The 12,760-nt window shown below is 43.0% G+C and overlaps 1 protein-coding gene across 4 annotated transcripts in view; it reads right to left on the bottom strand.

The window, feature by feature from the left end:
- nf1a (neurofibromin 1a) overlaps positions 1–12,136 on the bottom strand; it is a 99,898-nt gene extending 87,762 nt beyond the window's left edge. For all 4 annotated transcript variants that reach the window (XM_029773533.1, XM_029773534.1, XM_029773536.1 and 1 more), the window contains exons 1-2: positions 11,893–12,136; positions 1,639–1,782 (exon numbers count right to left, since the gene is read on the bottom strand). In XM_029773533.1, the coding sequence (XP_029629393.1) occupies positions 1,639–1,782; positions 11,893–11,952 (204 nt within the window). In that variant the 5' untranslated portion in view covers positions 11,953–12,136. The remainder of the gene's footprint in view (positions 1–1,638; positions 1,783–11,892) is intronic.
- Positions 12,137–12,760: the final 624 nt, after the last annotated feature.

The raw sequence follows: 12,760 nt of genomic DNA, 5'->3' as shown, positions 1-12,760 counted from the left end.
TTCAGCAAACAACACTTCCAGCCCTTTGTGTGCATCCTACACTTGAGTTGAATTGGAGTTTTCACACAATACACATGCCTACCAGAAGGTAGGGTTTAGAGGTCGACCGATTATGATTTTTCAACGCTGATACCGATTATTGGAGGACCAAAAAAAGCCGATACTGATTAAAAATCGGCCGATTTTATATATATTTGTAATAATGACAATTACAACAATACTGAATGAACACTTATTTTAACTTAATATAATACAGCAATAAAATCAATTTAGCCTCAAATAAATAATGAAACATGTTCAATTTGGTTTAAATAAATGCAAAAACAAAGTTTTGGAGAAGAAAGTAAAAGTGCAATATGTGCCATGTAAAAAAGCTAAGGTTTAAGCTCCTTGCTCAGAACATGGGAACATATGAAAGCTGGTGGTTCCTTTTAACATGAGTCTTCAATATTCCCAGGTAAGAAGTTTTAGGTTGTAGTTATTATAGGAATTATAGGACTATTTCTCTCTATACCATTCGTATTTCATATACCTTTGACTATTGGATGTTCTTATAGGCACTATATTGCCAGCCTAATCTCGGGAGTTGATAGGCTTGAAGTCATAAACAGCGCAATGCTTGAAGCACAGCGAAGAGCTGCTGGCAAATGCAGGACAGTGCTGTTTACATGAATGCTTACGAGCCTGCTGCTGCATACCACCGCTCAGTCAGACTGCTCTATCAAATCATAGACTTACTTTTAATAAATCACAGAAACACGAGCCTTAGAATCTATCATTATGAAAACAAAAAGTTATTTTTTTCAGTGAAATACGGAACCGTTCCGTATTTTATCTAACGGGTGGCATCCCTAAGTCTAAATATTGCTGTTAAATTGCACAACCTTCAATGTTGTCATAATTATGTAAAATACTGGCAAAGTATTTATGGTCTTTGTTAGGAAGAAATGGTCTTCACACAGTTCACGAGCCAGGCGGCCCAAACTGCTGCATATACCCTGACTCTGCTTGCACTGAACGCAAGAGAAGTGACAATTTCCCTAGTTAATATTGCCTGCTAACATGAATTTATTTTAACTAAATATGCAGGTTTTTAAAAAATATACTTGTGTATTGATTTTAAGAAAGGCGTTGATGTTTATGGTTAGGTACATTTGTGCAACAATTGTGTTTTTTTTGAAAATGCGCTTTTGTTAAATCATCACCCGTTTGGCGAAGTTGAAGTAGGCTGTGATTTGATGACAAATTAACAGGCATAGCATTGATTATATACAACGCAGGACAAGCAAGGTAACTCGTAATATCATCAACCATGTGTAGTTAACTAGTGATTATGTTAAGATTGATAGTTTTTTATAAGATAAATTTAATGCTAGTTAGCACCTTACCTTGGCTCCTTGCTGCACTCGCATAACAGGTAGTCAGCCTGCCAGTCTCCTCGTGGATTGAAATGTAATCGGCGTCCAATGCCTATTACCGATTGTTATGAAAACTTGAAATCGGCCCTAATTAAAATCGGCCATGCCGATTACTCGGTCGACCTCTAGTGGGGTTGATGACGTGCAATGTAGTGATCCCCATTGCTCATGCTAAAGTCAAATAAACAGCTAAAAGTGTTAAGTTAAAAGCTCCCCTTACCATGTTGTTCACATTTTTTAGTATGTTCGTGAGTCCACTGATGACGAGGGAGAACTTGTACTTAGAGATGTTGATGAGATATTCCTTGTTGTGCTCTGTGCTGACTTTGGTATGGTTGTTCTGATGTCCTGTTTTAACGGGAAGCTAAGAGAAAGAAAAAAATATTTCTAAAGTCACAAGAGAATCTAGCTACGGGTGAACGTGTTAGACAGTGGACCACACAGTGCCTTCGGAAAGTATTCAGACCCCTACATTTTCCCACATTGTTACGTTAGTCTTATTCTAAAATGGATTAAATTGAGAAATAAACAATCTACAGGTTTTTAGAAATGTTTGCAAATGTTTTTATTTATTTTTATTACGAACGGAAATGACTATTTACATAAGTATTCAGACCCTTTCCTCAGTACTTTGTTGAAGCAACTTCGGAAGCGATTACAGTCTCAAGTCTTCTTGGGTATGACGCTAAAAGCATGGCACACCTGTATTTGGGGGGGTTTCTCCCATTCTTCTCTGCAGATCCTCTCAAGCTGTGTCAGGTTGGATGGAGCGCGTCGCTGCACAAATATTTTCAGGTCTCTCTAGAGATGTTTGATCGGGTTCAAGTCCAGGCTCTGGCTGGGCCACTCAAGGAAATTCAGAGACTTGTATTGAAGCCACTCCTGCATTGTCTTGGCTGTGTGCTTAGGGTCGCTGTCCTGTTGGAAGGTGAACCTTCGCCCCCAGTCTGATGTCCTGAGCGCTCTGGAGAAAGTTTTCATCAAGGATCTCTGTACTTTGCGCCATTCATCTTTCTCTCGATCCTGACTAGTTTCCCAGTCCCTGAAAAATATCCCCACAGCAGGATGCTGCCACCACCATGCTTCACCGTAGAGATGGTGCCAGGTTTCCCCCAGATGTGATGCTTGGCATTCAGGCCAAATAGGTCAATCAGGGTTTCATCAAACCAGAGAATCTTGTTTCATGGTCTGAGGGTCCTTTAGGTGCCTTTTGCAAACTCCAAGCGGGCTGTCATGTGCCTTTTACTGGGGAGTGGCTTCCGTCTGGCCACTCTACCATAAAGGCATGATTGGTGGAGTGCTGCAAAGATGGGAGAAACTTCCAGAAGGACAACCATCTCCACAGAGGAACTCTGGAGCTCTGTCAGAGAGACCATCAGGTTCTTGGTCACCTCCCTGACCAAGGCCCTTCTCCGCCGATTGCGCAGTTTGGCCAGGCGACCAGTTCTAGGAAGAGTCTTGGTTGTTCCAAACTTCTTCCATTTAAGAATGATGAGGCCATTGTCTTCTTGGGGATCTTCAATGCTGAATACATTTTTTGGTACCCTTCCCCAGATCTGTGCCTCTCAGAGCTCTACGGACAATTCCTTTGACCTCAATGCTTGGTTTTTGCTCTGACATGCACTGTCAACTGTGGGACTTTATATAGACAGATGTGTGCCTTTCCAAATCATGTCCAATCAATTGAATTTACACAGCTGGACTCCAATCAAGTTGTAGACACATCAAGGATAATCAATGGAAACAGGATGCACCGGAGTTCAATTCCGAGGCTCATAGCAAAGGGTCTGAATACTTATGTAAATAAGGTATTTCTAAAATCGGCCTCCCGAGTAGCGCCTGCAGTGTAAGACACTGTATCACAGCGCTAGAGATCCGGGTTTGGTCCCCGGCTGTGTTGCAGCCAGCAGCGACCGGGAGACCTATGAGGCGGTGCACAATTGGCCCAAGTCGTCCGGGTTAGCGGAGGGTTTGGCCGGCTGGGATGTCCTTGTCCCATCGCGCTCTAGCAACTCCTTGTGGCGGCCGGGTGCATGCGCGCTGGCTTCGGTCACCAGTTGTACGGTGTTTCCACCCACATCTTGATGCGGCTGGCTTCTGGGTTAAGCGAGCAGTGTGTCAAGAAGCAGTGCAGCTTGGCGAGGGTCGTGTTTCGGAGGATGCATGGCTCTCGACCTTTGCCTCTGCCGAGTACGCACGGGAGTTGCAACTATGGGACAAGACTAACTACCAATTGGATATCACGAAATTAAGGGCAAAAAAAGGGGGTTAAAAGTACGTTGTTTTAAAACATTTGCAAAAAAAATCGAAAAACCTGTTTTCACTTCGTCATTATGGGGTATTGTGTGTAGATTGCTGATAAATTATTTTTAGAATAAGGCGGTAAAGTAACAAAACGTGGAAAAAGTCAAGGGATCTGAATACTTTCCAAATGCACTATATGCAGCAGGTTTGAGCAAGCCTAATAGAATTACATGAAGCCATGGTTTCACCTTCTTATCCTGTGTTTACATTCGTCTACACATCCACACTCGACCTATCCACACTAGAAATATCTACATTAAATATTTTTCACACAAGAAGTGTTATGACACACCTCTCATGCTATGAAGACGCCTATGACACCTGGCGAAGGGCAAGGAACAGTCATCCTGCAGTCAGAACAATGAAGCCCTGTGCTATCAAGAACCTCGCCCTGCCACAACTCTGGTGTACACCCACAGCTGTACACCTGCAGGCTACATCTGTGTGAACACAGACATTACATCCACAGCTGGGCCAGACCTTGTGGGCAGGAGGAGCCCCTTTAAGCTTGCCTGGAGGTGTGGCTGGCAAGTGCGTATGCAGAGCACATCAGGGCTGGAGTGTTAATGAGCTTTAAGCAGCAGACCTATGACTGCTTACTATCAGGATCCACTCTACCACTGGGGCCCCTCAGGGAGAAACTTGGGCCTGGGAATTAAAGTCCCAAGACCGGGGGTAAGAAAATAATCAGGAGTCTGAACTGGAGTGCACACTGTCCACACAGAACCATCCCTGCTTCATATCTTTCACATCCAGTTCAGCTACGGTCCGTCCGGGCCCACAGACAGTAAGCACTTTGTTTCACAGGCCGGGATTGGATTTCTAAAAGGTCACGGAGCCATCTCTTCCCTTATGTGCACTTTGGCATAGCTGATTAACATTGTATACGTACACACCAATGCACTGTGTGCGGATTACATGATCGGGGTAAACAGGGGAAAGGAGAGGAACATTGGATGAGAGGACAGGGCCACAAGAAGAACTGTAATTAAAGTGAGGCCAATTTTTCATGAAAAGAGAACTGTTATTGTCCCTCGATGGGAAGTTTAGAACATTCACATTAAGATGAATTATGTATAATTTGTGTAACATAAAACATTTGACTCAATGATCTTCATGCGAATACAAGGGCCTTTCTCTTAGAATACCATCAATCCATTCATGGAAGGGACACCATATAATAAAACAATGTTTGTCTGTCTTACCAATTGTTATCCATAACACAAAATGTATGATACCATTACACAACAATATTACAATGTACGTGTGTAGAGTGTGTGCTAGCGCCCGTGTGCGTGTCTGTACCTGTATGAGCCTCTTCACATTCCCGCTGTTCCATAAGGTGCATTTATAGCTGTATTTCTTTTATCCGATTCTACTGCTTGCATCAGTTAACTGATGTGGATTAGAGTTCCATGTTGCTATGGCTCTATTTAGTAATTCAGGTGCGACAAAACTACAGCCTATAGGACATGCCTTGTTAACAGTGTTACTATAAATTGTATTAAAGGCATTATCTAAGTGAGTTTCAGAGATTGTCATCTGTTATTAGCAAATTATTGATTTCATGAACCTTGTTTCTGAAGCAAAATGTGTTAACGTTGGCTACTTTTAGCACCTTTCTGGGATGCTTGATTGTTTTCATTGCTTTACTGGCTAGCTTTGCAGAAGTAAACATGCTCATGTTATTTATATTAGTGCAGGGTGAGCTGCACACAGTGGACTTCCTACTAGGGTACACCGCCTCAGTATAACTGGTTCATAGACACGTGATTACTGCATACAATAGCGGTGGGATCAGCAGAGGCATTCAGGGCAGTAAGTGGGAAATCAATTAGGTTACTTACATTGGGTCTTCCAACACCCCTGGGATAATGTACATTTGCTGAACCATTATGACATCTCAATGTTAGGGATTAACTAAGCTGTGCTTGGGTCAATGATAAGTAATTGTCTCCATGCTGTCTTATAATGCTGAGAGGATCCAGGAATCCAAACGATTTGGGTGGATCCCATCTTCCTTATAAAATTTGCTTTGCTTCCAGAAGGTAATCAAAATTGTCCAAAAAAGTTTACACCCAGAGCTGCAAGTCTCGTAGTCAGTTATGGAGGGCTAAAAGTCTGCTGAAACGTTCAAAGCCATGACTTAGGGAGGGCAGAGGGCCAGATATTAAAGGTGACCCAATCAGTTCTTTAAAAGCTGTTCTGAGCTACCCTTCACAATGTCATTGAATCCCACATTAACTATGAGACTCAATTTCCTGATGCTGGTTTAAAATGCTTGGGAGCACCTTATTGATGTCCAGTACTCATGCTCCTGGATAGCAAAGTTTTTGCTCCAAGGACTGAGACATCTCGCCATTGAAGTTCCCAATACAACGGCCGGAGAAGGGAATGGAGAAATCCGCCCATTCCTACCCCTTACACAATTCTTTGAACCTTTCAAGGGCCCACGAGAAGCAGGATAACGTACGCCTTTGGTTACCGGAGATAGGTCCAGACATCCCCCTGTCAGATCAAGAGAGGAGGAACCAGTGCAGGAAAGCTATTCCTTATGTCAATCTGCTCAGAACATCTCACAGTCCCTCCCTTGATTTGCTTGCTTAGAATAGCAACTTCATTCCTGTAATCCTCGCTAGCAAACAATTGCCGCATTGGAACTCCGGATTGTCAACATTGCCCCGGACAAGAGCGTAATACACTCAGCTTCTAAAGCACTGGAAATGTTTGTTTGCTATTCCAAGCGAAGCGGGCTACATTGCAACCGAGCTAGCAAGCTGGCTAGCAGAAAGTGTTGACACAAACACTTAAGAACAAAATACAAATAAATAAATAAATAGGTCAAAGCAACAGGTTGAGGCGCAGGAGGTATCAGAGTTCGTGACAGGAAATATGGCAATTCTGGGCTGTGAGGACAAATACTACTAGGTTGAGGTACTTCTTTCTCGCTAATCTAGTACATCACATTGGCATGCGCCAACCTACCCGGGGGAGATTTTTTTACATGTATAACAACCAAGACAATTTAGGAATCTGAAGTTGCATACAACTGTGATTTAGACTTACTGTTCAATGTTCACAACCCTTTCATTGTTTCCGGACAAAATAAGCAAGGTTCACACAGAAATTCTGATTCTGAGCATGTACTTCCCCTCATAAAGCCAACACATACAATGCTATGACTTACAGCCCCCATCATCAACTGGCAGACCGGGTACAGACCCAGAATGGGGTCAAAATATATATATAGTGTGTATTCAGACCCTTGACTTCCTCTACATTTTTTTACATCAATTTTAGAAAAAGTCTGTAATTGTTTTTTTCCCCCCCTCAATCTACACACAATACAGCATAATAAAAAAGTTACCTTATGCTAATTTATGTTTATTTTTAAACGGAAATATCACATTTACATAAGTATTCAGACCCTTTCCTCAGTACTTTGTTGAAGCACCTTTGGCAGCAACTACAGCCTTGAGTCTTCTTGGGTATGACGCTATAAGCATGGCACACCTGTATTTGGGGAGTTTCTCCCATTCTTCTCTGCAAAGCCTCTCAAGCTCTGTCAGGTTGGATGGGGAGCTTTGCTTCACAGCTATTTTCAGGTCATTCCAGAGATTTTTGATTTGGTTCAAGTCCGGGCTCTGGCTGGGCCACTCAAGGACATTCAGAGACTTGTCCCGAAGCCACTCCTGCATTGTCTTGGCTGTGTGGCTTAGGGTCATTGTCCTGTTGGAAGGTGAACCGTTGCCCCAGTCTGAGAACCTGCTCCAGAGTGCTCAGGACTTCATCAAGGATCGCTCTGTACTTTGCTCCAGTCATCTTTCTGTCGATCCTGACTAGTCTCCCAGTCCCTGCAGCTGAAAAACATCCCCACACCATGATGCTGCCACCACCATGCTTCACCGTAGAGATGGTGCCAGGTTTCCTCCAGACGTGACTCTTTGCATTCAGGCCGAAGAGTTCAATCTTGGTTTCATCAGACCAGAGAATCTTGTTTCTCACGGTCAGAGTCTTTAGGTGCCTTTTGCAAACTCCAAGCGGGTTGTCATGTACCTTTTACTGAGGAGTGGCCACTCCACCATAAAGGCCTGATTGGTGGAGTGCTGCAGAGACGGTTGTCCTTCTGGAAGGTTCTCCCATCTCCACAGAGGAACTCTGGAGCTCTGTCAAAGTGACCATCGGGTTCTTGGTCACCTACCGGACCAAGGCCCTTCTCCGCCAATGTCTCAGTTGGCCGGGCAGCCAGATATAGGAATTGTCTTGGTGGGTCCAAACTTCTTCCATTTAAGAATGATGGAAGCCACTGTGTTCTTGGGGACCTTCAATGCTGCAGACATTTTTTGGTACCCTTCCCCCAGATCTGTACCTTGACACAATCCTGTCTCGGAGCTCTACGGACAGTTCCTTCGACCTCAATGCTGGTTTTTGCTCTGACATGCACTGTCAACTGTGGGACTTTATATAAACAGATGTGCCTTTCCAAATCATGCCCAATCAATTGAATGTACGACAGGTGGACTCCAATCAAGTTGTAGAAACATCAAGGATACTCAATGAAAAAAGGATGCACCTGAGCTCAATTTCGAGTCTCATAGCAAAGTGCCTGAATACTTAAGGTATCCATTTATTTTTTTTAATACATTTGTTAAAAAAAAAATTGAAAAACTGTTTTCGCTTTGTCATTATGGGATATTGTGTGTCGATTGCGAAGGAAAATGTTTTATTTAATCCATTTATGATAAGGCTGCACTGTATATTTATTGTATTTTTTTACTTGGTCAGGCTTCAACCCCTGGTATCATATAAACACGCAAGACATGGAAGAATGCATAGAATTCCAGGAAATTAGCTTTAAAAACAGCAGCAAAAATCTCTGCCCCATGCAAAATGTGTAGAATTGTGGGAAATTGACTTTCAAACTGAAACATTCTCTCAACACCAACAAGAGGGGTGTGAACAGTTTCGGGTTGTGAGGTGGGGGTTTGTTACTACGCCAATACATGATATTATCCATCCGGACCTTTGACACCTTGGAAATGTGTGTGACCAGACCTTCTCAAATAGTACTCGAGCACCCCTGACTTAGAGGCCTCTAAATGGTCTTAACACAAGGTGGTTTTAATCCCTTATTATATTTTCATCAAACTGTAATAAACCGAGCAGAGCCGCTAAGTCTGGGTACAATACCCCTCTGTGATACAGAGTCCCTCTGTAGCCTCTGAAACCAGAGGCCCAGAACCTACCCAAACTGAACACAAAGTGCTGATATTACCTTTCAAAAAGACAAAGAAAGGGAGGTATGAGACAGAGTCTTATACCTGAAGTTGTACTGGAGTTGAGGGCAGTTGACAGTGCGCAATGGCACTTAAAGCAAGTTTAGGCTAAATCCAAACCATTGCATAGTGCAAACTCTGGTAGCCCAAAACTAGGCCTAACCCTTTCCAAGTTTATTTGTACAACAGCTTTCACTCAAATTAGTTTTAAGTGAAGAATTTCTGGCAGCATTGCTTGCACTGCAGCATGGTTGCAAGAACCATCCCAACAGAACCATCTGTTTCAGTCCCTTTGGCAGGGGTCTTCGATGACCAAAACAGACAAAGCCCAGTTTCCAATGGATGAAATTGAAACCCAGAGCTGCTCTACAGACATACCAGCTCTCAAGCAACATAGAATACTCCAGCTGATTTGTTGGAAAGTTTACAACCTTACAATATGATACATGTTGACTGATAACGACTCCTGATGAGAAACAGTTAGGGACAACAGACAGTGTAAAAATGTTTGATGGACTGGCTAGACTACCTGACCCAATGATTCACACAACTTAAATCTCAAGTTCATTAGAGGAATCTTTGGCACCCTTAAAGGGATACTGTAGCAGTTCTGGACATTAGCATATGCTGTATATTGAAAGTTACATACACTACATGACCAAATGTATGTAGACACCTGCTTGTCACACATCTCATTTCAAAATCATGGGCATTAATAGGGAGTTGGTCCCCCCCTTTTCTGCTATAACAGCCTCCACTCTTCTGGGAAGGCTTTCCACTAGATGTTCTCACATTGCTGCTGGGACTTGCTTCCATTCAGCCACAAGAGCATTAGTGAGGTCGGGCACTGATGTTGGGCGATTAGGCCTGGCTCGCAGTCGGCGTTCAAATTCATCCCAAAGGTGTTTGATGGGGTTGAATTAAGGGCTCCGTGCAGGCCAATCAAGTTCTTCCACACCGATCGACAAAGCATTTCTGTATGGACCTCACTTTGTGCTCAGGGGCATTGTCATGATGAAACAGGATAGGGCCTTCCCCAAATTGTTGCCACAAAGTTGGAACCACAGAATCGTCTAGAATGTATGCTGTAGCGTTAAGATTTCCCTTCAATGTAACTAAGGGGCCTAGCCCGAACCATGAAAAACAGCTCCAGACCATTATTCCTCCTCCACCAAACTTTACAGTTGGCCCTATGCATTCGGGCAGGTAGCGTTCTCCTGGCATCTGCCAAACCCAAATTCGTCCGTCGAACTGCCAAATGGTGAAGCATTTTTCATCACTCCCAGAGAATGCGCTTCCATGACTCCAGAGTCCAATGGCGGCGAGCTTTACACCACTCCAGCCGACGCTTTGCATTGTGATCGGCTGCTCGGCCATGGAAACCCATTTCATGAAGCTCCCAACTAACAGTTCCTGTGCTGACAATGCTTCCAGAGGCAGTTTGGAACTCGGTAATGAGTGTTGCAACCGAGGACAGACAATTTTTAAGCACTACACGATTCAGCGGTCCCGTTCTCTGAGCTTGTGTGGCCTACCACTTCGCGGCTGAGCCATTGTTGTTCCTAGACATCTCCACTAAACAATAGCAGCACTTACAGTTGACCGGGGCAACTCTAGCAGGGCAGAAATTTGACAAACTGACTTGTTGTAAAGATGGCATCCTATGACGGTGCCACGTTGAACGTCACTGAGCTCTTCAGTAAGGCCATTCTACTGCCAATGTTTGTCTATGGAGATTGCATGGCTGTGTGCTCGATTCCATACACCTGTCAGCAACGGGTATGGCTAATTTGAAAGGGGTGGCCACATACTTTTGTATATATAGTCTAGCTTGAAAACTTGATTGCTGATAAGCAAAACATTTTGGGACTATGTCAACAACGGCCTAATGAAAGAATTACCAAAAGTAGTTTTAGGGTGGAATGTTCCTTTATTTGCCAGAATCTAGCAATATCTACTTAAAACAATCACCGTTGCTTGACTTGTCAATGTCACCAAGAATATGTGGTTGTTGGGCGAGCCTTGTAGACAGCTGCTTTGGTTACCACAAGCACATAAGCACACTCAAATCTGTGTTTGATTAAGAAACTCACAGTACTAATATATTACTTTAAGGATGTAGTAATTATAGAAGTAGGTATTGAACAAAAACGTATGTCTGCCAATTAGTACAGATCCATAATGCTTTTTTATCTTAGTATTGAGGCCTTTACCACAGAGTAGAAACATGGCCAGGTTGCAAACCCACATTCGGTAACATGACTGTTGGCTGACAGCATGCAAGGAGCGTGTGTTCTTCGTTTTTTTTCACTGCATGTGACATTTCAGGGAGGGAGAGAGGCATATGTCCATTCAGCTGACTCAAACCTAATAAAACTAGTAGCAAGGTGCCACTGCTAGAGTACTTTATTTTAATCAGTGCATGTCACACCTCATTTGTTTAGTTAGCTAACTTTATGAGTAGCTAGCTGGTAGTGACATCTTTTCCCCAAATTGTCTGGCAGAATTAGTCAATATTAGCCTTTGTGTGCAACCTCTATTAACAGTCCTAGCTATACCGACACCCAAAATCTATGGAACATGACAATGCATGTTTAGTTGGCTAGCTAGCTAGTTACATGGGTAGCTAACTAGTTAGCTTGTTAACTAAAAGTAACTTGCACGTTTGTTACACAATCTAAACCACAGATAAAAATGTGTCTTAACGTTTATTAACGTTACTTTGTCTATATACTAGTACCAACCTACCTACTGTACTAAACAAGAAAGCAGGATAGCATGCACTTTGCAATTGCAGAAATAAGTTAGCTACAGACACAAGCCATCTACAAAAGATTAACTGGTTGCTGCTAACTAACGTTACTCCCACTTCCAACTCATAAACACTTTATTACCTGCTCGTCGAATCTATTTATCACGGCCTGAACCCATTCCACTGGTTTATGTGCCGCCATGGCCGAGCGGATGGAGACCGCTAATGAGTGCTTGCAATTCCCAATACGAACGTGGACGTTCGTGGCTATGTTAAGCCCGTAATAAATCCCCAAACCGCTGTCTAAAAAAGACAGTACGGGTTGGTTATTTTTCCCTTTGAGCAAGCTTTACCATGCCGCCATGACACACAGCCGGAAGTCTTCCCAGTGAAACCGATAGGGACAGGAGATAGCTGAGCAAAGATGCGCGTGCGTCGCTTGTTGATGTGGAAGGTAGGCGAGAATAGGATTCACACAAACATTGGCAAGGCAATATAATGTAACGTTGTAACATAAAACTAGCTAGCTTGATTTGCTACCATGTGAAACGTGTATGCTACCATATGTTACTTAAAAGATCTAACAATATTATAAAATTACATCCAGGAGTTTTTGTTTGAATTCTGGTTCTCCTCTCACAACACAAGTCACTCAGATAAGCCAAGCCAGTAACATGCTGCAGGTACATTTGGCATTTGAAAAAACTATAGCTGTGCAGTGCTACAGAATGAGGAATGAATCTGTATCATAAAAGTATACTGCAATATTCAGTATTTTTTTGCCTCAAACATACACACACATGCTAGGGACAAATGTGTAGGCTACTTGTCCAGAAAGGTTTGTGCTGTAGAAGTGGATCTGCAGCAAAAGTATACCTTTACTACCATCTAAAGGTCAAAGTTCACACTAGCACACAGAAAATGTAAATGCAGGCTATCCACAGAAAATAGAAATTTGAGTGTTTCTGTTGAGAAGTTTAACCAGTTCATTCCCTTCTCACTGAGTGTCC

This window comes from Salmo trutta, chromosome 13 (assembly GCF_901001165.1).
Source record: "Salmo trutta chromosome 13, fSalTru1.1, whole genome shotgun sequence".
Lineage (NCBI taxonomy): Eukaryota > Metazoa > Chordata > Actinopteri > Salmoniformes > Salmonidae > Salmo > Salmo trutta.
Note: the sequence above shows the minus strand (reverse complement) of the source record. Positions and strands in the feature narration are given on the sequence as shown.